This window comes from Anser cygnoides, chromosome 24 (assembly GCF_040182565.1).
Source record: "Anser cygnoides isolate HZ-2024a breed goose chromosome 24, Taihu_goose_T2T_genome, whole genome shotgun sequence".
Classification (NCBI taxonomy): Eukaryota; Metazoa; Chordata; class Aves; order Anseriformes; family Anatidae; genus Anser; species Anser cygnoides.
The window spans coordinates 3791895-3817402 of record NC_089896.1 but is presented as its reverse complement, the minus strand read 5'-3'; the positions used below and the strand labels follow the sequence as shown (position 1 = coordinate 3817402).

The window sequence follows — 25508 nt, the reverse complement described above, 5'->3', positions numbered from 1 at the left end:
AGCTTGCTTCCACGTTAATTGTGATTGATTACTTCACAATCTAGGACAAGATTTCCTATGAAAAGCTGTATGCTGATTTGGTGTCAGGAATTAAAATCAGATGAAGTGATTAGTGTTCTGTGAGATATCCCAGAGCAATCGAGTGTTCCTCATCGGCTTTCAACTGTGTTCAGCCCTTAACCCTCGCCTCCCTTCTCTTCTCCGGAGCAAGGCACTAAATCTGTGGTCCGGGCGCTCAGGAGAATAACTCATTAGGCATATTGTATCAGGAGATCGTGATATAATTTGCTGCCGAGCTTCAGGGTGTAGATTTACTGGCTTTAATGATGAGCGCGGAGTATTGGAAGTGCATCGTGTCAAAGTACCAGCGATGCCTGCAGTGGATGGTGAGCGCGTATTAATGGGAGCTTTAAATCTGATCGCTCTGCACATGGCCATAAACTGCTCGGAGTTGTCACTGCTGTCAAGGTACAGTCATGCCTCCTCTTCCTTTTCTCATATGAGTTGTCTTGCAGTTTCTTGTTATACCTGTTCCTGAAACCAGGGAAGACTGTGCAATGTTGGCTGTTCCTCCTCCCCCCATGGCATTGGCACAGCTCTGAATTTTGGTATCTTCTCCCCAGCTGCCAGCATGCTTTCTAACTCGCTCAGCAACTCCCCACGGTGCTCGTTTGGCTTTAAAAGAAGCTGGATTTTTCTGGGCGTAGAAGCCCAAGGACAGAAGCGAGCATAGGGTGGTAGACCCAGGCCTCCCAACCACTGTGATCAGCTACATAGGGCTGGTGGATTTTTTTTTTTTAATTTTATTTTTTTTAATAATAATGACCTTGTGCCACTGCAGGGCTGGGATTTGTGCCGGGCTTGCCAAGTGTAAGGTACCTGAATCGCGACAGCGCCGGCTCGCCGAGGGCTCTCGCAGTGTCTTCGCTGCTGTCTGGGAGCTGACTTGGCTGCGGCTCCGCGTTTCTTGCCTACGTAGTCTTTTCATCTCCCCCAGCCTTCTCTCCTCTCACCAACATAGGCATGACAGCAGCTCTGCTTTCGGGATGCAAATAGATCATTTGGGTATAAATACTGGAGATTGGTTGTTGTTTGCTACGAAGTTACCGAGTGCATCCTTGGTGAATGCAGATGGTAACTTGTCATTACTGCAATTTTAAATATTTTTGGTTCCGTGGAACCAAAGTGGAGTCTTGAAGGCTGAATTTTAAGGCTAAAATAAGAGAAGGCTCAATAAAGCCCACAAAAATAGCATCCAAATTTGTCAGCTGCTGTAATAAGAAGGGAAGTAACTTTTTCTTCTTCCTATTAGCAAAGCAGAGCCTTGCTACCCTGCACTGTGTCAGATCCCTCCTATAAAATACTGGGGTGAGGTTGGGAGGGACGGATAGAGCTTAAGGGGTGCCAGGTAGCTCCTAACGAGATGATGCTGGGGCTAATGCTAGCGCAGTATGAGGTGTGCTGCAAGTACCAGCTGCTCGCCCGTGGCTGCGGTGCCTGGAGATGCTCCTGGAGGTATGAGCAGATGGTTGCACCAGCGCTGGGACCAGGGGCTGGCCCGTCTCGGAGCAGCAGCGATGTCCGTGGCTGAGCTGAGAGCTTGAACTCTCAGTTTTGGAGGCGAGGGTGGCTGGTGGAGCACTGCGTTTTCCTTTCTGGTCATGGGTTAACTTAACCTGAGATCGTCCCTTCCATCAATGAGCTCCGAAGCTCAGATTACTTGGATTATTCTGGCGTTCCTTTATGTCGCATTATACACGCTTTTAAACAAATTCAGTTATTCTGCAGAAGCAAGGGAGAGCCTGGGTGATCCTGAAACGTGGCTTGGAGAAACTACAGGCCCCGACATGCAGCTCTTATTAAGGCAAGCAGCTGCTCTGGACAAGATGGAGCTCTGTATGCTGAGATGAGGTAGCCTCCGACAGCTGCACCTCGCTTTTACCGTGAGTGTGGCTGCGTCCTGCTCCATCTTGGTGCTGTGTGCGGTAGGGGAATTCAAACCGTTGGACACCTGGGGCGTTTCAGAGCCCTGAACTCTAGGGTTTGCCCTTACCAACCCCGTGTGGTAGGTGGCCACGGGAATTTGCTTGTCCGGTGAGTCTGTTCAGCCACCCTTTACTGGGGGGGGGAGGCAGGAGAATGAAACAGATTTGCAAAATGTTGAAATATTCAAATACAGATGGAGCTTTCAGACAGACACGAGTGGGTAGAAACCTGCAGTGCCACATTTATTCCCATTTTATGTATGGAGAACTAAGGCATAGCTTAAAATGATGAAAGCTGCGTAAGGTAGTACAGTCAGAGACTGGATCTCTAGTTCTGCAATTTAGCTGTGTCCTCCTTCCCTCCCTAAATGGTGTATGAAGGTCCGTCTCCAGACAGCTCACCCATAACTTCTGTCTGGACAGCGTGCAGCTTTCCTGTTTTGTTGCTTTGGAACGGGAGAAGCTGGTAACGGGCTCCTTTTCTAGCCTGCTACCCCTCCTCTTGATGACGGGTGCTTTCTGCCTGTGTGAAACCAACTGAATTCCCCTCCAGAAGAGTTCACGTGATGTCTTTCTGTTTCATTTTTTAGAGCTTGTTTAAGTTTTGTCTTCGTATGAAAAGAAGGTGTCTTTAGAACTAGGAGATGTGCTAGAGGTGCCTAGTCATACTCTTAAACGTGCGCTGGGCCCCCTCGGATTTCTGTGTGCAAAGGGCTTTTAATGAGTTGGTAAATTTAACTTCGTTCCGGAAAATAAACTGTAGCGAGCTCTTTTGCACTGGGTCTTCCTTCAGGGCTCAAGTTGTGGAAAACAAATGTCCATGGAGTTGAGTACCAAAAGACATCTGTCTCTGAGAGCAGCACTGCCCGTTTGAACGGAAACAGGCGCTACGGAGAATTAGCTGCATGACTGGGGTTTGCCACAGGTCTCAGTTGTCCGAATGGATTTGCTGAACTTCTGGAGCCTTTCAGGTTTTCACTGGTGTTTAGGGCAAAGATTTTGCGTCTTGCTGGTGAACTGGAGCAGCTGCGCTCTTCGGGATTGAAATCAGATCCCTTAAGTCGGGGCGATGCTTGGCGTAACTTTGCTCTTCCATCCCTGCCCTTCCTTCTCTTGCTTTTTTCATGGCTTGCTCTTGGCCTTGTCCTGTTTCGGTGGTACGACAAGAGCTTGCTCGCTCCTTCTGGTGTGTAAGTAGGCCTGGAATGAAAACGCTGTAATAAGACACTTAACCGTCTTTTTGTTGACTTGCTTCCAGTTCATTAGAGCGGACGTAGGAGGGTGGCTAAACTTAAAGCCTGATTTAATATTCAGGAAGGAAGTTTCTTTCCATCCTAAAAGGAACACCACCTCGTTACAACTATCACATGTTTCTTGGGGTCGTCTCCCGTAGAGCTGAGGTGAAGATTTTGGGAGGAGTCAGCAGTGACACTTTGGAAATCGTGGGCTGAGTTGGATAAATAGCGTGCTTCTAAAACGAGTTGGAGTTTGGGAGCGAGGGGACAGCCAGTTACCGAATTCTGTGGATAGAAGGAAATAATTTCCGTTTATACTTAGGCATGAAAATAAAACTGGAGGTGTTAGAAGTTACACTGACCCTCTAAATAGCAAACGGGGTAATCTGACTCCAACTACCTGTGAAATGTCTGAAAACTTCCCCAGTCCCCAGCTGTTGCAAAAGGATCCCAATTCTTTGTTAATTTAGACTGCACTTAATTCGGCAAATAGTGTTTGTCAGATTCCCCTGCCTCGTTCAAATAACGACGGAGGTAGCTGTCAGCTCCTGCTTCCACTTCAGTGCCTGATAAAGGAGTTGAGATGAGAGCAGAAGGAGCCGATTGCCCGGCCGACTCATCGGATGCAGACAACGCATCGCTGCCGTTTGGCTGCTGCGGAGTGCGAGGATGAGCCGGGACAGCGAAGGGGACATCATGCCGACTTCGGGTCGTCTCTTCCCTGCGGTTCAGAGCTCCTGTGCAGCCCTCGTGTTACTTTATACACTGTGGATGTTCAAGCCGTCAGTGGTGTCGTGCTGGCAAAAGGATACTACATAATGACAGCATCTATACGAGTGGTAACTTTGCATAAAAACAAAGCAGAGTTTCCCCCTCTCCCTGTTCAGCCCACCTCCGTGTTTGTAGTGTAAATCTTCTTCAGGTCCCTTTGTACCACGGCTCTACAGGAGTCTAGAAAAATGTCTTGTTAACGTGAGCGTGCATCCGCCTTTGAGTAGATCCTGAAGATTGCAGAAAACCAGCTGTATGTCATCTTCCGATATGATAGCAGCTGAAATATTGCATCGAGGGTCCTAAGAGATACCTAAATAATGTGGTCTGATAAGCTGTGTGACCGTGTGTCAGAGAGTGACGGGCTGAAGAAAGAAACTGAAATCCAGAGCCTCGATAAGCTGGATTTGTTGAATTTGTTAAGGAGGGCTTAAAGTCAGTCTAGGAGGGAAAGATGAGATCAACAAATGCACTTTGTTTAAAGCGGGGGCACGCTTAGCACCTTCCTTCTGTCTTTCCAAGAAAAAGAAGAAAAAGAATAAACTCAGATCCCCTCTTGTACTTGGGCATGAACGCTGCGCTCCTGTTGGGTTATTTCTGATGAGGGTTTGATGTGGGGCTCTCATTTCACTTCCCGGCCGGATCTTCTGACTTGCTTCTTTCAGGAGTAAAGCGTTCTGTAATAATAGATCCTGCAAGCAAAACTCCGATCAGTTTTAATCAATTTGAAGAGTATTAGTAAAAGTGGTGCTTAGGAAAGTCCTCCGAGATGTGTGGACTGGCCTCTTGCTGAGAAATGTTAATAGGGTAATTACTGAATTATGTTTAGCCAGGAAGATACAGTTCGCAGTATAGCTGTTTGGAGAAAACTTATTCATCTTTGTTTCCACTGGTAAGACTTAGTATAATGGATTTACAGAAAATCTCCCCAAAGGAACGAGTGTAATAAATCTATAGGCAAAGAAAGGAGCAACGTTTAGCAGGGCTGGCTTTAAATCTACAGGAGCTCCAAATAACTTGGTTAGAAGCAGGTGAGGGAGGTTGTTTACAAAACGTTTTCCTTTTGGGTGTAATGCTGATTTCTATAGCTTATTCTGAGGTCTGTGTGTTAGCAGATTAGAGGAATAGAAAGTATTTGGTCGAACTCTGACCTACTGGAAAAAATCAGAAGAAAACCAGGCTCCCTCTACTCGTAGAACTGAAACTATTGAGCAGAGGTCTGTTATTTTAGCAACCGATCAGGGAATTTGCATCGGACGTTGATAACAAGGTGAGCTTTCTGCCCCTCGGTTAATGTGCTCGAATCTAAGTTAGATTCTTGGATTTGGGGGGCGGTGGTGATTTATTTTTCTGTAGCTCACATAAGAATGGCTTTATCTCAAGTTTCCAAGGGGGATGAGTGTTTGTAACCCTGAAACCAGTCCCGTGCTGTGTTCCAGAAGTCGGGTTTTGGTGTCTCTGGCACGTGCCCCATGGCATTGCCCACGAGGTGTAGGGTGCTGTGGGGAGGACAAGGCACAGGGACCTCGAAGCAGAGCTGACTGTCGCCGTGGGGGTGACACGGGGCCTTTCAGTGCTGTTTCCAGCCTGGTGCTTGCAGGAGCCTACTTGTGCCCCTCAGGGGTGCTGGCTTTGGTCTCCCATGGGCTGCTTATTCCCCAAAGCGATGGGTGAGGAAGATAACTGCTGGGTGCTGAGCGGTACCGGCGTGGGCTGTGCGCTTCCCTGGTGACACTGAGGGACTGAAGGAGGCTGGTGAAGTTCTCAAGTTTTAAAAAGGGAGGGGAAAACTACAAGAAGTAAGCATTTCTGTGACTTTTCTGAGTAAAGTATGCTCGTTTTAGCTATGCTGATGGGACATGCGATCCATGTTAGTTTAGTGTTCGCCGTGGGGTTTTCTAGGTCTTTTTGTCTTTTGGGGACATCTTCAGCTACTACAGGAGGGTTTTTCTTGTTATCTTAATGTTTAATTTCACCTCGGCCTCTTCCATCTCTCTTTAAAAACAGGGCACCACAGGGAGAGAGGCAATGAAGCGTGACGCAGCGCGCCGGCCCCTCAGGAAGCTATAAAGGGTAGCGAGTTGGGGCTGGGGTATTGACCTTAGCGCAGCCACTTAGACCTTAAATAGATCAGCTGAAAGTGTTCCTCGCTGGAAGATGAGCCGTGTTTGCTCGCAAACGAGGCCTCTTGGTAGTTGGTGCTCCTGCCTCGGCCTGAACTCTGGGCTGGTACGGAGGGATTTGAATCACTTTTGCACGGAGTTTCAGAGGCTACAGGTAGGCACAGAAGTGAGTGAAGTGCAAACCTAGGGCAGGAGAGTGAACTGTGGCTGGAAGGGTTTGTGAAGCATCTCGTGTTGCCCGTTGGATGTCCCTCCCTTGGCTCTGTTGCCTCTGCCCACCCCACTGCCATGTGGAGATGGGTTCCACGCTTGTTCACAAGCACCCGTGCTTTCTGTGCTGGTACCGTCACACCTGACACAGCGTAACGCTGGTGAGTGTGCCAAAAGCTGTGTTTGTCTCGATGCTGCAGGTAATGTAACTCTAATTGTACCTGTTGAACTTCAAAATATGGCAGAGGTTTAGTTTACGGGGAGGGCTCAGCAGCGGGAGGTTAAATCCCTCGTCCCTGGGTGCGTGCTGAGGGTGCTGGAGCTGGGACCTCCGTGGCCTTACCGGTGTTGGTGTTTTACGGCAGCTGGAGCCCTGGGCAGCTCGCAGGATGTGGAACGTACTGGAAATGGCAAAGTTTGGTGCGGCCTCTTCCTTTTGATTTGGGTCTCTTTTTGTAAATAATGGTCAGTTGATGAGTCCTCTCAGCAGCTCAGAAGCTTTTCCCGAGCGATTCACCGTTGGCCAGGGACTCTCAGGTGGAGGTTCTCTGGCCTTCCTTGGCATAGCTGCTGAATCTGGACCCAGGTCTCTTCCCTGAGCTGCCGTAGGTGTTAGCAGTCAGTTAGGCTAATGCTCTGTTGCTGCTTTTCAACTTTTTCTACAGTTTTCTACGGGCTTGTATAGCTGATCGATTTTGATAGACGTGTCACAGAACGGTTTGGGGAGCACAGGTGGTTTTATTCTCTTGCTTGGTTTAAATCCAATATGGATGTGATACCAATTGACTGATTCGTACGGAAAACGATCCCCCTTTCCCAGCATTGTCCATCACTCACACCGTTTTTATAGCCGACGTGGGAATCCGCTTTGTAACTTCGCTGCCTGCGGTGACTGCTTGCCCTCGTCTTCGGGCAACGAGAGGTTGGAAACACGAGGAAAGAGCGCGCTCTTCTTCCAAGACCTCTTCATTTCCGTAAGATCCCATCCGGATTCGGCCTCGGGGAGGTGACCAGCTCATTCCTTGTGCTTGCAGGACGGCGTTAACCGGTGTCGGCGCTGCTCAGCACCTTCTCAGCTCGGCCCTCGGGATGCGGCGGTCCCTGTCCCCCCGAGCGGCCCGGGGGTGGCCCGGGAGCAGCTGCGGCCTCGTGCTGAATTGGCAGGACCCGGCGGGCTCTTTGTACCGGCGCTCAGCAGCCAAACAATAGTTTGTGCTCGCGGGGCCATGTGGCGAGTCACGTGCGCCGCGCTGTTTCTGCCGGGGTCCTTGCCCATCTGTTCTCGGCTCTTTCTGGGTTATCAGGCGCGGGTCCAAGTCCTCGCAGGCAGCCAGCTCCGTGGCCAGAGATTACGAGCACTAACCTTCCTGGCAGGGGTGGCGTGGCTTTGCTTTTATGCAGATTAGCCATGTGCTTCTCACTTCAAGGCGTTCCACAGGAAAAGACGGGTTTCCTGTGTTTGGCTCTCGGTGGGCGTCTCCGGCGCGCCGTGCAGCCGGGGCCGGGGCCCGCGCGCGTGGCGAGAGCGCTCGGGAGAGGGATTACAGCGATCGGCCCCCCCCCCTCCATCCACCTCCGCTGCTACGTCACCACAACACAACCACACGCGCGCTCATACTGTTGGTGTCATTCATTCAGTGCCAAGATTGCTTTAAAAAATTCCCTTGGCCCCAGTTCAAACAGGAGTACAGCTGGGATGTGTTAGATTTTAGGCAGTCTGCCCTCAATTTGAGATGAGTTATAAATAGCAGTGCCGACTTCCTTAACTACCACTCTCCGAGGTAAAATGCAGGTTAATTACTGTGGGAATCAATTAGGGCTTCTCTCGGTTAAACAGCCAGGAATGCTTTTTATTGTTTTTTATCGCAAAAAACGGACAACAAATCTGCTCCGGAAAAGATTTTTGGATCCAAGGTGAGAGCTTAGTGCTTTTTTGATTTTTTTTTTTTTTTTTGGCCTTTTTATTTTTAGTTTTTTGGGGGCAGCTGAGGAAACCAGTTGTGGCCAATACCTCTGTTTGCCAATAGCCGAATGACGCTGACTTGAAACTGGAGAGCTCAGTAAAGAGCTCTCCTCCCTTTTCTTCCCCTGGCCTAATAAAGTACAAATATGTAATAAGGTGATGGGGAAGGTCAGAATTAGACTTTTCTGTACGGCTGTGGAGGGTTTGGCTCTTGCTTCCGAAGTGGGATTTGCCTCTTTTCTTTACTCATTTTCCTGCTGGGGCCATTAAGCAAGTCCCCTCCAATTTCAGCAAACTGCTTTTTGGAGAGGCCAAACGCTTCTTCTGCGGGACAAAATGTAAGAATTTTTTGTGAAATCTTCCTGTCCACTTAGCGCTTCTTTTCTTTATTTTGTTATTTACTTTTTTAGAAAGCTGTACCTGTGTGCTCGTGCGGCGGAGAAGCAGGAGTGCTGGCTGTCAGTCGTTTCGCTTCTCCGCTCGGGGCTGGTGTTTGTTGTAAAGCTTTTTGCCCTGCTCGCCCAGCCAGGAGGCTCTGCCGCTGGTTTTTAGCTGCTTCTCACGGTGCTGCTTCGTAGTGGGGGTCTGACGTGCTTTACATTGCACATACTGATCTGGAGAGCGTTTGAACTCGGCCATTTAAGCTTGCTTTGGGCTTGCTGTTACAAGCTCTTAGGCTAGAAATGTCTTAAATTTCCTTGAGAACTCAGCAGTTTCTCTGGAGCGCTGGCTTTCGGTTGCTTTCATTCAACGCCGTACCAAACAACTTTACTTTTTAAAGCCTGACTGGTGACAGGGCGGTGTTTTGCCAAGTTTTGGTACTTAACAGTGTTAGAAAACAGCAGAGATACCGAGATTGAAGGGAGAATAGAAGCAATTCCTATGAATGCAAGGAGGTGTAAGCAGGGGGTCTGGACTTCAGTGATCAAGGAGCGACACTTTCTCTCAATTATGTCTCTCTGTGGCAGGGCCTTTGCTTTTGAAGTGTAATCACAGTAATCTACTCCTGTGGTTTCCTATTGAAAGGATTTCCCATGTATCAGTCCAGAGAAGACTCTCCAGCCTTTTGCAGTCGGAGCGTGGTATTTCCTTACTTACCCTCAAGTGCTTTTGCAAGTGAGCAGCCATCGCTTCCTCTCGGCTTTGCCATCCCTCCTGACAGCGGCGCGCGGAGGAGCCGTGCTGCACCTCCGCTCCTCGCTCCAGCTCTTGGATCGATCGGCGCTTCGCTGTATTTCAGCCTGGACTGCTCTTTTCTGGGAGGCACGTGTGGTGAAATTTACCTACAAGGATTGAGAGGGCAGAGTCAAGTAGGCTTTCTGATGGTATGCTCTCGAAGACAGAGCAACGCTGCTAGGAAGAGAGGAGTTGAAGCTCTGTCAGTGCAGTCGGTGTCTGTCTTTTTTGGGAGATTTGGGAGGAAGGAACGAGGTGTTGCAGCGTTTGAGATGTACACGGCAGCCCCAGGGAGCACAAGTTAGCCTGTTGTTTGCAACAGGTCGGGTGCGTGTATGAACTATTGTTCCTTTGTTGGAGGAAATCAACTGGCATTTACTTTTCTTCTGCTTATAGAGTTTTACTTACAAGGCTGCGATGGGGAGTGATGCTCTTCGTGTTTGTTTTTAGCATCTCTGGGTGCTAGGGCCTCGTGGGAGAGTGGCAGTTCAAAGCCACGCAGTTTGGAAGCATGTCGAGTCCTCCCACGCTGAGCCATCAGGGTGACGACTTGGTCACATCCTGGAAATATGTTTGGGTTTTGGGTTGCTTTTTTCTTTTCTTTCTTTTTTTTTTTTTTAATGGCTCTATAAACCGTTCCAAATGTTTCTTGAAATTTTTTAACGGTCATCGTGCTTCCTGTAAAAGTCATGGAAAAGTGGATCTTCACCTTGTTTCTGTCCTTCCTGAAGATCTGGTTAGCTTTGTGGGTGACCACAGACAAGAAAATCTGTGCAGAGGAGGCAGCGTGTGGTGTGTGCATACTTAGAAAAGAAAAGAAAATGAACAAGAATGTATTTGAGAAGCCGCTTTTGCTAGCGGGCTGTGAAGATGAGGTAACTACTAGGGGGAAACAAGTAACAAATGGAAAAGATGATGAAATGTTCAGGAACCAAAAGTTGCCCTTGAGCAGGTAGCAGAAGAAAGGCACAGCCTGTGTTTTTTGGGGGTAGGATGAAAGAGCATCGACTTACCAAAGGCTAGGGGCAAGGAAGCTGTCCTGGTGGTACTGTTTTAACATACCAAAGAAGATAGTGTGGGGAGGGAAAAGATGTCAGTAATCTGAGGTGGTACCCACAAGGCAAGCTCGGGAAGCATTAGGGACAATTGCTTGGAAGATGTAAACGCAATTTGCATCCGTTAGGGTGTATTAAAGCTCCACATGGATGCTCCCATTCAGGAGGTAGTCAGCGTAGCTCTGAGGATTCAGACTGAAGCACTCCGAGGCCTTTTTACCTTTTTTTTTTTCTTTCCTTTCTGTCCCTGTGAATGGAAGCTCCTCTTCAGAGCTTGCAGAACCCCTGTGTGGGGGGTACAGCCTCCCGGGAGTGATGCAGCGCTCCTCCGGGCTTCTTCCAGGGCACTGCAGCCTCAATCCATGCTCCTCGGCAGTAGCATCTGCAGTAACCTCGGCATAAACCATGAAACTTCTCCAGGGCTGTTTTAGTATGGACTAAAACGGGGAAAAAAATGAGCACAAAGGACCGTAGCAGGGCATGTTTCTCTGTAAAAATGTCTTGATGGAGAGAATCATATATTGGCTCAGCGTACATGGTTGTCTGTGAGCAACTTCTGTAGGATGGCAAACATCGTGTTTGGAGGGGTGTTTGGGTCTGAACGGGAGGGGAGGAGGGGGCTTGGATCTCGTTCTTCACCGATTTGTGCCACGTTGGTGCAAATTGCTCTCGGGGAGCCCGCTTTTGGCTGAGCGGGTCGCACCGCCTTGCCGAAAGTGGGGTGCTTCGCCTGCCCTCCCCGTGAAACTCCCTCCCGTGGCCCACAAGAGCGCCATTAACTCCCCGTTGTGCCCCTGCTCCCTTCTTTTTGGCGTGGGCATGGTGCTGTGCGGCTTGCCTGGCAGGCACGAAGTAGCAGACAGCTGGTCAAACAAATGTTTTCAGGGTCTGCGTGTTGGGACTTCAAGCTGTGCTGGCTGTTGAGGTAGGATTTTCTGAAGTGTAGCATACTGCACGAACTTTTTCCTAGGAGGGCAGATTCTGCAAACATAACCGAAATACTGTGCTGGTGCCTGGGATTCTTTCAGCTTTCCAGCAGGAGCTGGCTTTGTGCGATATTTGCTTGTGCGGGCCTGTAGTGCCACTCCTCAAGCACCTGATCTCAGCGAGAGAGGGTGGATCCGTACAAATACCACCCTAGGGCTAGTTACAGGAAGGAATGGTGTAATAGAGAGCCCATTGTCATGGTGATGTGGTGGAAAACGTCTAATTGGTATTAGTTAGGTCATCGGGAGATCAGGGAGCAGTGCTTATTCAGCCCAAGTGATGGAGGTTAAAGACTGCGGCTGGGATTCATTTAGAGGTCGCTACGCCAAATCAGGCTGAAGGCAGACCTCGCTTTAGTGTGGTAACGCAACTGCCTAGGTAGAAGGGCTGTGTTTTTGAGGTTTGTAGTATTTTCAGGAAATTTGATTGACTGTTCTTATGCCTTGGCTTCAGGCAGAGGTGGTGCAGATGAGGAAGTCCAAGCAAAGTTGCGTTTACTTGCTCGTCTCATGATGTCTGCTCTAAAATTCAGGGCCTTGACTTCCAAGGCTGACCAGTGTTTTTTCATGCATCTAAAGAAATTTGATTTTGAAACCTGCATTATACAAAAGGCAGCAGACACAAAGCTCTTGCTAAAAATCAAAACGCGGAACTTCAGTCTTGAACACTGAACATCGGTAGCGCTGCTCAGTATTACTGCATCAACGTGGAATAATTGAAATGCGTGAGTGTAAATTAACAGCCTGTAGTGTTTTGGGAGACCTTGTTAAATGCGAAAGAAGAAGCATTTCTTGTGAATATTTAAATTTCCAGCGTAAATTTACCTTGTTGTGGAGTATCTGGACATTAAACTACTGCCTGCCATGGGGAAAAGCCACTCGCACTGATAACTCATCTCAGTGATCCTTCCCACCTTTTTTCTGTCCTCTGGCCATAGGAGATCTGTCAGCATAAAATGACTTCTCGTTGGGTTTGTTCTTTGTGAAATGTCTGTGGGTTTGAAAGGGCAGCAGGAACCGTGCTGTGCTTCAGAATGTAACCGTGGGTTGTGGCACCTGAGAAGGAGCAGGCTGCCTTCTGCTTCTCCGCACCAACCTGTTGAAGTTTTCTTCTGGGGGTTCTTTGGAGGTTGGGAACAATTCCTGTATGCAGCCGGATGTACTTCATGTGTCGCAACTTGCTTTGCAGCCTTCAAGCCCAATGGATCAGATGGGGAAGATGAGGCCTCAGCCATACGGAGGAAACAACCCATACACACAACAGCAGGGACCTCAGGCGGGGCCACAGCAAGGACATGGCTATCCCGGACAGCCGTATGGGCCGCAGACTCCCCAGAGATATCCCATGGGAATGCAAAGCAGGACGCAAAGTACAATGAGCAGCATCTCGTATGCACAGCAGGTAGAGCACCCAAGCTTCTCTAGTCTCTGTTTGCAGCAGGGGCAGGCAGAAGAGCAGCAAAGTACCGTGCCTAACGAAGGGAGCACCTTCAACCAGGTTGGAATCAGTTGCTTAGGTAAAATGACGTTTCTTTAGGCTATATGTTGCACCACACCTGAATCCAGGTGTGATCCATGTATGAGGGTCTGTGAAAGCCTTACTGAAACAAGAGGTAGCAGCAGAGCAGTGAATCAGAACCAAGGAAAAAATAAATAAGACAGGGACTAAGGTACTCACACCACTGTATTCTGTTAATGACAAAGCTGTTCCTTACAGTGGAAATGACTTCCAAGTCAGTTGTGGCTCACTAAGTAAACCAAGTGGCTCCTGCTGGACTGTTGGCAGGATTTAAAAGGCTGTCTTTTTTTTCTGGAGCAAGCCTTCTTTCCTTTTAACGTTACTGTCATCGAAGTGTGGTCAAATCCCTAAAAACTTAGTTATGGTGTGTAATTTAGTGTCGTACACAAGTGACTTTTGATATTGTCTGGGAGGCTTTCTTACATAGGTAGTGGCATTTCCAATACCTTCCCAGTTAACTGCTCTGCATAGCGCTCTAAATTGTTGCTTCTTGAGTACGATCTTAATTTGTGTGTGTGCTTAAAATTGCTTCTTAACCGATATGATTCTACCCTCTTCTTCTGCAGATTCCGCCTTATGGACAGCAGGGTCCCAGTGCATATGGGCAGCAAAGCCAGACTCCATATTACAACCAGCAAAGCCCTCATCCCCAGCAGCAGCAGCCTCCATATTCTCAGCAGCCTCCATCCCAGACCCCTCACTCTCAGCCTTCTTATCAGCAGCAGCAACAGCCTCAGTCTCAACCTCCACAACTTCAGACATCGCAGCCTGCGTATTCTCAGCAGCAGTCCCAGCCGCCCCATCAGCAGTCCCCAACTCCATATCCTCAGCAGCAGTCCACAGCCCAGCAGCATCAACAGAGTCAGCCTCCCTACTCCCAGCAGCAGTCACAGTCGCCCTACCAGCAGCAGCAACAAACTCAGCAGACAGCTTCCTCGGCTCTTTCTCAGCAGTCATCTTCATACCCTCAGTCGCAGCCGCAGCAGCAGCAGTCTGCGTATTCCCAGCAACGCTTCCCCCCTCCTCAGGTAGGCTGGCTCGTGCTTTGGTTCCTTCTGCGAGTGTTTTTTTTAAGAAACTCGGGCGAATCGTTTTCTTTGTGCGTTAAAGTTGGTTGAGCTACGCGTCAGCAAGCTGGCTGGAATGATTGCGATAATAGATGTGCTGCCTTCTCTGTTGTGTCTAGATCTGTATCTTACAGAGATGTTATGGTGGTAACAGGCTGAGCCGCGGTAACACTGCCGTTTTGAAGACTAGTTCTGAGTAAATGCTGCTGATTGGCAATACTGGTCCAAAGGATTTCGTACTGGCATGGTTTTCACGCTGTGGTCTCTGGAAGATCTCCAGGTGGTCTACAGAGCTACTTGGGTTAGCACGATAGCAGGGCGCTTCTGAGTCTACAAAAAAAACCCTGTTTCCTGGTGCTTTTCTATCTCAGTCCAAGACTTCAGGAGGTGTATTGATCACACAGAGGATGTGAGCATGGGAAAGCTCCTTGGTTCCTTGCTGCTTGGGTGGAGTTTTGTTCACAGACATTTGCAGATGGCAGCACAAGTGGAAATTGAGCCAATAAAAGACGTTTTGCGGAGTGACGCATAGATGGGAGAGTTTGCTCTTAAATGTAAAACTTGGCTTTAGGGAGGAGGAATAAAAGGTGAAGCACGTGGAATTGAAGATAAAGATCACGAAGCAATCTTTTTTTTTTCCCAGTGTGTTTATTTTCAGCAAGGTTTAATATTATTTTAATAGTCGTGTGAAAAGCTAGCTGGGACCTTTCAGCAAACATTTCAGTGCGTTGAAGGTAGCGTATGAAGAGTTGAAGATTTTAATTGACTTGCCGTGTTTGTGTAATAAAGTACTTAGAGCTGTTGTAAGATGTTAGAAGATTGAGAAGCCAAGTGGGCAGCCTCCCAGGACAGTCTCTGTTCTTCAGGATCTGTCTGTAATAAGGAAAAGCTGGATAATTATTGTTTTGTCATGGTTTGGACTTCAACTTCCAACAGTCACTATGGTAGTCCAGCAACGTTTATCCTCCTGTGGAGCGGTAGGCGTGCTGGCTTGAACTCCTTACTGCCCTATTTCCAGTTTTGGGCAAATGTCACCGAGGGTACATAATTCTTCCACAGTGTGAGAATACATCAGAGTGATTCCAGCAGAGCCTTTATTTTATTCACATCTGTGTTTTTATTTGGTGTGTCTTGATGTTTCAGGAGTTATCTCAAGAATCATTTGGGTCCCAGGCGTCATCTGCTCCCTCAATGGCTTCCAGTAAAGGGCAAGAAGACATGAACTTGAATCTTCAGTCCAGACCTTCTAGCCTGCCGGTGAGTGGTGAGCTGTTGGAGGAGTGAATGGGGTGAGGGCAATCAGAAGCACAGCAGGATAAATTAGCACTGGTAGTATTCCACATGGAAAGGGGAATGATGGAGGCTGCCTGTGCTTTTTACCAAGTCATTAGCTTCTGGCTTCCCACTGGAGATTAAATGTAATTTACAAAAGTAATGGATCTGAGAGTAAAGTTTAACCCTAGGTACTCTGGTCTGTAAGTTCTAGCTAAAAGATTTCTTGAGTTTTCTGTTCATAGCGTCTGAAGTGCCTGGCTACTGTTAGAGTAAGTTCTGACCTTCAGGCAAAGGTGTTTCACTTTTATTTTACTCCATTGTTCCCGCTGTTGGATAGGTGGTTAGGGGCTGGGAGAGCTGTTCCCTTTCTGTGTTATTGGATCCTCATACTGCTGATTTAAGCCTCTTTGGTCCATTCTGACTGAACAGTTGGTGGAAAAGACAAGTTTATTAATACCTGGAGTGAGGAAGTTCAGTCAGAGAGACTTCCCTGATAGATGAAGAGTTATATTTTCTTTTGCATCCTGAATCTGCTTGCTGAAGGTGCAGTGAACAGTTGTGTATATGATCAGTGCCTAGTTTTCCAGTAAGTTTTGGACCAGAATAGTTTAGTTTTGGGTTAAAACTTCATGAAGAAAATGGAGAAAGGTTAGAAATTTTAAGTCTCTCTGTGCCTCTGACTTGGAAGAACAGTATTGAGCTGCTGAATTCTGATTTTTGCTGGTTACTTTCACTTTTAACCAGTAGGAAGTGAGTGAGTTTTTTTATTTTATTTTTTTTTATTTAGCCGCTGGCTAAGTCTGTTTTCTAAGCTGCAGTTGGATTGGTCAGAGGAAAGTGAGCTGTGTATACAGCAAAGTTATTTTTGCTCTCAGCAATGAGAACAGCTTTGTTGTGAGCCCCTTGAAATAATTCCTTTGGATTGTGGGTACAAATTGTCACCCAAAATACAAAGCGATTCTAGTTCTGACCACCTAATGGGAGTAGTTGTGGGTTGTTTCTTTTTTCCTTTTTTTTTTTTTTTTTTTGGACCTCGATTACAAAGATTTAATTTGTTCTGAGGCCTGGGGAAAAATCCTTTTAAATAGCATGTTTCTTTCCACTCTGCCTCTCCACAAGTTCTTCCATGTGACCCATCTTCTGGTGAAGAATGTAGGAAAAGTGAAGCCGCTGAAGTAATTGAAGAAATTGCTCCAGCGCTGAACGGTGGGAAGTCCTGTTTAGTAGCATTGTTGATAGAGCCTTCATGAATCCTACCAATCAGCGCCCTCTGACTCAGATTATAGGAATTAGTTGCTCTGCTTAGCAGAAGTGGCTCCTTCTCAGCACCAGTGGGAATTTTTTATACCTTGTGGTTTAATGCGTTTGGCCCCTTTCAAGCTTTCCTTTTTCCCAAGCAATTTAAGAAAAGATACGCATCTCTGCCGTAAGAGTGAGGGAAAACTTAGAAAAGAGGGAATTTTATCCAGTTTAAAAGTTTTAAATGATAACGTATCCACTAATTTCTAATCAGATATTCAGAGGTTTTCTGAAAAGAAATCCAGGGCACAAAAATTTGGTCTGGCTTTTATAATCTGCTAGCTGTAAAGCTTATTTTCTGTTTTAAACAGACTTCATAGTCATCTTATTTTTCTGACTATCACCAAATAATTATCGTTTAAGAAAACAAGCAGCATTTAGCTCACCTAACCCTGGTGTACTTTCAGGCCTTTTCTTCCTTGGTAAGCCAAAAAAAAACAAAACAACACAACGAGCAAACACCCCAAACTCCCTGCAAGAAGAACAACTCACCTCTATTCTTACGTGTGCTTCATAATTCTTTGCTCCTCTAATTAGGGTACTGTAGGGCAAGATCAGCACCCGTTTGTAAAGTGAGAATGCATCAGACAGCGATGTTGTGGAGTGGTGTAAAGAGGACCTCTGAGGTGTATGGAAGTCAATTCTTTGTTCCAGTGATCAGTGTGTTGCACGAACCTTGGCCTGGGGAAGCTTAGAAGCAGAAAAGCTGCACTGGAAGGGTGTTATCAATTTCTTTTATCTTCCTTATATTGCTCACTCTGTCTGTTTTAGAAAGTTTTATACTAGTCAAGGGGATTCCTAGATCCCTATTTTGCTATTATATATGACTTACAGAAGCGCAGTTAGTTTGTGGGTTTTTAATTTTTTGTGGGGTTCTGAGTCCTCTTCTAAGCCTCCGTGGGCACTGTGGAATAGCTCACTGGGTATCCTGGAATCTGGGCAAATCGTACGATGCATCATCTTTAATTAAACGTAGATCAGCTCCAGGAGGAGAAGGAGGTTGTTGCTTTTAGGTACTTATTTACGAAGTGTTAAATTTATGTACCCAGCGCCTTTACGAGTCTTTAGCCTTCACACGTTTAATACTGTGCATCGTATTGATGCTGGAACTTCAAGCAGTAAAAGTGGGAATATATCTTTGGCTGTCATTGTCACCGTTTCAGGAAGTGGTGGTCTCCTAGAGATGTTAAGTGTTGGTTTGGCAAAGTGGTCAAGTTGTTCAACTCCTGTCAGATCTTGCTGGTTTGTTAGGATCTGCCTGAGAAATGTAACGTTGATCATTCTGGGTGGAGGTCTTCAAGGTGTCCTCCTGGCAGTGATTTTTGTGTCCCTAACTAAACTTTTTTCTGACTGTGTTCCTGTATTAAGACTTTTAACAGCAGAAGAGTCAAATTACTGATTGCTCTAGTGCTTTGTCTGAACATCTGTAAGTAGCAAAATGTCTGGTCTTCTATTTCTGCTGGTGTTACTAGGCTGTTCTAGCTAAAGTATTCCTTGGTTTGTTGTTCCCTTTCTGAAGATTGTGCCTGCTGCACTGGGGGAGAATGCTGCTGCCCGTGTGAATGCGCTGATGTCTTTTAAAGAGTAATGCATCCACACGAGTGTCCTGGCTGGTATTCTTTTCCTGTAGCAGGCTGGATGAAGAATTTCTCTGAAGAATTTGCTGCTTCCCTAGGGAATCTCTTGTCAGGATTGCAGCTAAACTAAACTTAGATTCCAATTGTGTATGGGAGAAGTGAAGTGTAGTCTTTTGTGTCTGGGTGTAATAGAGGAATAGTAATCCATAGCATAAATCTTACTCTCCCAGGAGATTCCCTAGTCTCATCTCTTCAGCAAAGAATTCTTCTTGGCAAGTCATATCCAGTTTATTCAGTGTTTCTACCTTTGGAGGCTTGGGTACGGAGTCTGTAGAAGTCAAATATTTCTAGCTATTAATTACCTTCTGCTTAGGCTTGGAAGATGCTCTGGTAACAGGTACAGGGGAAGCAAACAAGGTGCTAGGACATCCACTTGGGTTTGGATTGAAGTCAGTTCTGCTGCAGAAACCTCTGGAGTTTTGGGATTGTTGGAAGGAATTTCGTATCTCCTTGTGCAACGTGGAGCAGAGTGTTACGTTGCCTTGGTCTCTGCCTTGAAGGAGTCGAGTACGGGTTCCTGGTGTCTTTGAAGTGGATGCGGAGTAGAGCATAGAGACAGTGCTTGCCATGCTGTTAGCACCTTCCTAACCACAGAAGTTGATAACTGTGGTGTTAGGACCTTTAACAGATTGGCCCTAAAAGCCATGTATAGAGCAAAACTGATTTGCTACCAGTATATACTGGCTGTATGTGCTTTTCAATGGACTTTCTGCTATTTCTTCAGTGAAGTTTTTCTATCTGTAGAAACCAAAACTTGTGTGAGGCACACTGGTATCAGCAGTGCTTTGATGGGGGAAGGGTTCTGCTTGGGGTGGGACTTCTGGCTGAACCAGGAGGGCAGATACTGGCAGGGTTTTGGAGGCGCTGAAATAGCAAGGTTGCATTTGAATTTTTGTTGCAGCAAATGCATAATGAAGCAAACTGGGGCAGCTTGTACAGAAGTTTCAGAATTCCAGTCACAGAATGTCTTTAGTCGGCTTTGGTCAGTTTACTGTGTAGCTTGAGGGAGGAACCCCATTCCTTTTCTGGGCAACTGATTTTCATCTCAATGTGGAGTGGGAAATCATTTTAATCTCAGTATTTTGCACTGCTGGCAAACTGTATTTCTCATTTAGCTGCATTTCAGTTTGGTTCATCACCAACTTCAGGTCTGAAAAGCACCTTATCGATGGCAGGAAGGAACATAACCAACTGCAAACAAATTCCTGATCTGTTGTAACTTTTGAACGTGCGTTCTGGTCTTGGACTTTTTGCATTATGGACTTAGCAAAACTAGACTATGGGAAGGGAGAGAAACGAAGCTGCTGAGCTCTTGCTGGTAGAGAAGTGACTCTTGTGAACATCCCCAGTGCCGTGGGGTATTTTTTGTTTGATTACTTCTTCCTCATAAGCCAAGTACTTTCTGAATTTGGATGTGCTTTAGGGTGTCAGGAAAGCACTGTTTGGATTTGCCAGTTTTACAAGGTGGTCGTTTCAGCTTGCACTCTGCAGGTACTTGAAGTGGAATAAAGTTGAGCTCTGTCAGCTGCATCCTCTGACCTGGAAATAATCAATGCAACAGCCTGACATACAGCAAAAAACTGTCTCAAAGCTGCTGTGGATGAGGACGGAGCTGCAGCCCAGGAAATGAATGTTTTCTTAAAAATTCTTTGAGCTCAATATTTTTCATTTTGGCAATTTCTTTTTGGGGGAAGGGAAAAGAAACTTTTATAGTTGAATCTCTTGGTCACTTCAGTCGCTCCCTTCCCCCCATACGGGACTTCCTGCTTATGTTTGGTTTGTATTTGGCCTTCTGAGCTTGTCTTATTACTTGCCTTGAGAGAGGGATTAGTGGTGTATGCATTTCGAAGCAGGGGAGTTGCAAGCTCTGGTGACTGGGCATCGCAGTGGGTGTGCGGATGAACACATCAGCACCCGGAGGCTTGCCCCAAGGAGTGCAGTACCTGAAACACTGGTACTGGAGAGATTGGTGCCTTCCAGTTTATGCTGATGGGAAGGTTTCTATCCCAAGTTATGGTATACGGGGAGTTGAAAACATTTTTTTATCCTGACCAGGGCTTCTTTGTCTAAGCTTTTCTTGGTGTGTGCGATTTTGGCAATCAGTTTTGTGTGGTTTTTTAAGAAGGCCATGCTTGTTTTTTAATTAATTTTAATTTCGCTGCTAGCCTTTACAGATGCAGAGAGTGTAGAGTGCTGCTTGCAAAGCTACCCTAATCTTCCAGCCACTCCAGTGACATGCTTCGTGCCTCTGACCTGCTTCTCAGGGCCGCTCTGCTATTTGTCCATGTGGCAATTTCTCTCCTCCCACCCCTTCCTCCGGGCTGGAACCGAGCTGATCTGACCTGGTGCTCGGGAGGAAGCTCCCCACCCCGTGGTGCATCTGTCGGGCCTCTCTGGGCCACACCAAACCCTCTGCCTTCGCCGTCTCCCCCCGGCGAAGCCAAGAAGCGTCCCTTCAGAAATCACGCCGCGCTGGGCCGCTGCTGCGGCTCGGCTTCACGGGAGCCTGCGCTGGCAGCAGATTGCGCTATGCTCGATGCCGGGCTCGTTTCCTGTTTCTATTCTAGTCGTTAGCGGCTCGGCTCTGCTTCCTGCCTGTACGCCTTACACAGATTCCCCTAACTGGAACCTTTCGTTTTCTCAGGAGCGATTTCGGTTACAGGCCTAACGGAAGCGCGGAGCGGCCATCTCGGCGGGGAGGGCCCGGACGGCGGCCGCAGCTCGCTCAGGAGCCGGGCCCTGTACGTTCCCGAGGCCGGGTTTAGGCCCAGCTGGAGGGACTAGGCGGGTCAGCGTTTAATCAGGAAATTGCTGTAGGATGACCAGTTCTGATGTTGGATCCCAAACAATAGTCTGTGCTCTCAGTCACACGCGTCCCCTGGAAATACAGAGCGTTCTTGCACCGTAAGTGCTGAAGCACACGCCTCGTGAGATGACCCTCTGCTTCTAAGCACGCTTTCAAGCAGCTCGCTGTTGTAGGGCAGGGAAATCGGCCTTTCACTTCCTTTTTGCTGCTGAGCTGGTGTTATCAGAGACCCTTGAAAACGTGCGGAAGCCTCAGTCAGCCTGACGTTGGAAGCAACCTAACCCTGCTGGAGATCCCAAACGGTGCAGGGGAGGCAGGGACGGTGCTGACCTGACCTTCGTGTGCTGCGTGGGGCGGTTACTGGGATAAGTGAAGGCGTTTAACTTCGCCTGGCAGCACTGCGCTCATTTTAAATGCTGCCATACCTGTGCTTTCAGTTCACTGGGATCATTTTCCTAGTAATGTCATTTCGGCCTTCTGGATTGACTCGTCTCGGAGATGCGCACAATCACAAACGCAGTGGAGAAAGCTTTCCATGTGGCTCTCGAATGCAGGGCATGGCGTGGGCCCAGGGCTCTGGCGGTGGCAACGCGGCTGGGATGGGCTTGTGCCCGTGTCCCTGGGGGTGCAAGGTTCGCGCTGAGATTTCAAACGAGGCCTGCGTGGTAATTGGAGGAGGAGTTGCGTAAATGAGTTTTATTGTAGTTTGAATCAAGCCTCGCTGAGGAAAACAGAAACGTTTATTTAAAAAAAAAAAAAAGAATTTCCTGAAGTGATACAAAGTGGCATCTCTGGGAATTGACTGCTCTGGCAACCCCTGACCCTGAGGGTGGCAGTGGGTATGCGTCAGTGCGTGGCATGAGCCAGGTTGCCATGGCTGTGCTTACCTCTTCCCCTGCACGCTCGCTGCTCTGAGCCAGGGCAAGAGCAGAATTGCCTTCAGTCCTTTTAAACATCTCTTCAGTTTCTCTGTCCCATCCAGGTCAGTGGTACCTGGGTGCAGTATTTCAGACAGGCTCTCAGACAAAAGTGTTTTCCCTAGAACCACCCCAGCTGGTGGTGTCGGGGGGGCTTATCCATAGCCCTCATGTCGCCCCATCGCTGTCTCCCCGCAGGTGCAGCACCGTTCGGAGGGAGCTGCCAGCTTTCGGCTGTCTCTTCCCAGCTTGTTCCAGCGAGGGCACTGCCAGATTCATCAGGCTTGCAAATATCCAGTGCCTTAACAAACCTCTTTCCCTCCTAAAATCTTTCTTCTTTACGCTTTTTTAGAAATGGATTCTGTCACTCTTAATTGTTTCACAGAGGCTGATGATAATACTAAAAGCGGAGTTGTTTTTGAAATCTGAAGTACTGGTCTTAACAGGGGCCTTTTAAATTTTTTAATTATTTCAAACTCCTGCCTTTGCTGCATTTCTTTGCCCACCCAAGCTCCTGTGGTTGGCATGGTGGCATAATCACATGCTGAGATGACTAAATGCTTTGGAGTCTAAATTGAACACATCAGAGATTGGAAAGTGCCTTCCAGAGGAAGCACTGCTGGGGAGTTGGAATATCCTTGCGGCTGGCAACAAGAGGGTAGCTTCCTGCCTCTTACGGGATTGAGCTTCTTGTATGATCTGGGCTTTGTCTTCAGACCGAAGCAGAACAACACAAAAAAAAAAAACTCTGGAAGAAAAACAAAGGCTCTTTAAATAAACAGGTTGTGGTCTGTCACCTGAGACCCATACTAGCTTCTCACTTGCACTTTCCTTCCCAGGGCCTGGTGCTGGACCAGCCTTTCTGATTGATGTGGTCAACTTGTAGCTCTCGCTCCCCTGCATCCCCAGCACCCTTCAAAAAAAAAAAATAATAGAAAAATCAGTGTTGCTGAGAACATCCTCTGATGCTGCTGTGATAGCACTGCTCACTGTGCCCAGGTCACGCATGTTTCTTTCCTGCAACCCATTTCAGGGTTGGTGTCGCTGTTGAAGCTTCAAGTTTCACCTTTTTTTTTGCAGCATGCTGCTGCTGGATGGCCAGGCCAACTTCTGCGCTAGCCAAAGTGTCAGGCAGAACTTCAGCATTTCCACTGCTGCTCTGAATGCTTTGTTGTACCAGTGGTTAGATAAACCTAGGAGTACTTTTAGAAGCTGAGCAGCTGTCAAAGGGTTAAATGGCAACTACCTCCTGGGGGGCTTTGCTGCTGTGTTTCCCAGGGTCCTGCGGAAGAGTTGAGCACCCAGCGCTCCCTGGGTGGGAACAGTGGGTTTTCCCTTCAGCGACATCTTGTTCTGTGTGTGAATCATGTTACTCCTTCTGTACTTCGTGCTGCAACCACAGGCTTCGAATCTCTCCTCTCCAAAGAGGCAGAATATGAAATTTGTTAATCTGGTCAGTGTTTCGAGGGGGAGGACCCCCCCCTTTTTCTTTTTCTTTTTTTTTTTTTTTTAATTTTATTTGGAGGGGGAAGAGAAGGAGGGGTGGCACGGAGTAGGAGCAGTAGATGTGATTAAAGCTCCTGCCGAGCAGATCTGTGGGAGTGGAGTATCGACCTCTGAAAAATCAATGGCTGCTGCGGTAGCAGTGCTGGCTGTTTTGCAAGGTCTCCCATTGCAGGAATGTAGTAAAGCCAGCAGCACTTCCGTCTTTCTTTCTCCCTTTTTGATTTTGTACCTGCTTTCTGCCAAATGACCCGACTCACCTAGATTTACTGAGGTGGATTAGAACAGCAGCTTATTTTTGCAATCAGAGTAAAATTTCTTGTGTGACGCTGAGCCCCTCCTCCTGACAGCCTCCTTTCCAAACGCTCTTTTTCCTGCAGTGCAGCTAGAGCCAGCAGCTTCTACCAGTTTGTCTAAAGCCAGCCTGGAAGAATGAGCTTTTCAGCTCCTTTTTTGAGCTGAAACTGCACAAATCTCTCTTGCATGTTCTAGTCCCCATCTTAGGTTTGTGATTGTCAGCACTGATGCCTGAGAGGAGCTTAAACTCCTCATAAAGGCAGGGAATATGGACTCCATCTAGCAGAGGCTGAAGCCTTGATAGTGTTACCTTCCTCATACTTGTTTTACTGGGCTGGTGTTTTTTTTCCTGTAGTAGTATAAGTCTAGCACTTGTCCTTTGTTTGAGGAATCCTGGGACGAGTAAGTGGCACATAATAGAACCTGAACGTTTTTATGCATGCTTAGTTTTGTAACTGGGATCTTCGCTTTTTTCCGTGAGCATGGTGCAGAACCTGAGAACCCTATTACTGCTCAGATCAGGGTTTGAACTTCTAAGAACAAATTTGAGGGGCCAAACCCAGTCATTTCATTGTATAATTGAAACTCTTTGTTCCTTCTCATTGCTGGCCTTGCCCTATTTGAAGAGGGATAGAAGAGAAGAGGCAAGGCCTTAAACTTGAAAAGCTCTCATAAAGCACAGAAGCGCGCTGTGCAGCTCATGCTACTGCAGCAGGCATCATCCTGGGCATTCCCTGTTTCTTAACCCAGGAGAAAGTCATCTTCCCCTTGAAAACTAAAAACAAACTCTTCAGCTCCTCAGAGAGTAAAAACTGAGAGGTACGTGGCAGAGGAGGAAAGCTGTGTATGGTAAAGAAGTGTGTCGCTTGTGTTGCTACATTTTGATTATATTTGATAAGTCTTTGGTAGCTTGGAAATGTGGATGAGTGTAGTTCCCACACAGGTATGAACTCAGAATCAGTAACAGGTAAACTGACAATTCAAAAATACACGCTGTTGGTTCCTGCCACCTGCTCCTCCCCAAGACCTGACACGTACCGAACGGAACACTTGGCGACATTGGCCCCGATTGTGACCTTGCTCTAAGTTCCGGTGATGTTCTGGGTGTGGAGAGAGGTTGTACTGGAAACGCATTGTGCGTGCATCCTTCCTTCTCCTCCTCCCCTTCGTCTCTTGTCCAGCCAAAACGTGTTGGAAGAATCCCATAGAGCTTGACCCTTTATCCTCTACACGTTAACGACTGTAGAAGAGCAGAGTGAGCTGAACGATGTTCTTCCCCGTCCAGATCCCTTTCCCAGTCACTTACGTCTTTCTGGTGGTAAGTGCTGATGGGTTTAGACAGGATTTTAAAGCATGGCAGGTGAAGTTGAGCTGGTCGTAGGTGAGGCCTGCAGGAGTGTGGGACCTTTTCAGTGTGCCTCCGGTAAGCAGGATCAGCTGGGAGACTGAAAAACTCCCTTCTGACTGTTCAGTTGGTTGGTGAGAAAAAACTTTGGAGATTGTAGATGTTGTAGATGGAGATTACTCTATCCTAATAAGTATTAAATGGGTTTTTACTGTATCTTAAGTTGTGTTCCCCAACTCCAGCTTCTGGTTTTTACTGGGGAAGCAGTTTGAAAGAGGCAAGCTGTAAATAAAAAGGTGGTGATGGGCTGTAGGGCCCTGCCTGGGCCCCTTGTCAGAT

General features: G+C 47.4%; 1 protein-coding gene across 4 annotated transcripts in view; it reads left to right on the top strand.

Moving 5' to 3' along the window:
• Positions 1 to 25508, top strand: part of ARID1A (AT-rich interaction domain 1A) — a 63203-nt gene that overhangs the window by 13429 nt on the left and 24266 nt on the right. For all 4 annotated transcript variants that reach the window (XM_066982597.1, XM_066982598.1, XM_066982596.1 and 1 more), the window contains 3 exons: positions 12694 to 12906; positions 13590 to 14051; positions 15234 to 15347. In XM_066982597.1, the coding sequence (XP_066838698.1) occupies positions 12694 to 12906; positions 13590 to 14051; positions 15234 to 15347 (789 nt within the window). The remainder of the gene's footprint in view (positions 1 to 12693; positions 12907 to 13589; positions 14052 to 15233; positions 15348 to 25508) is intronic.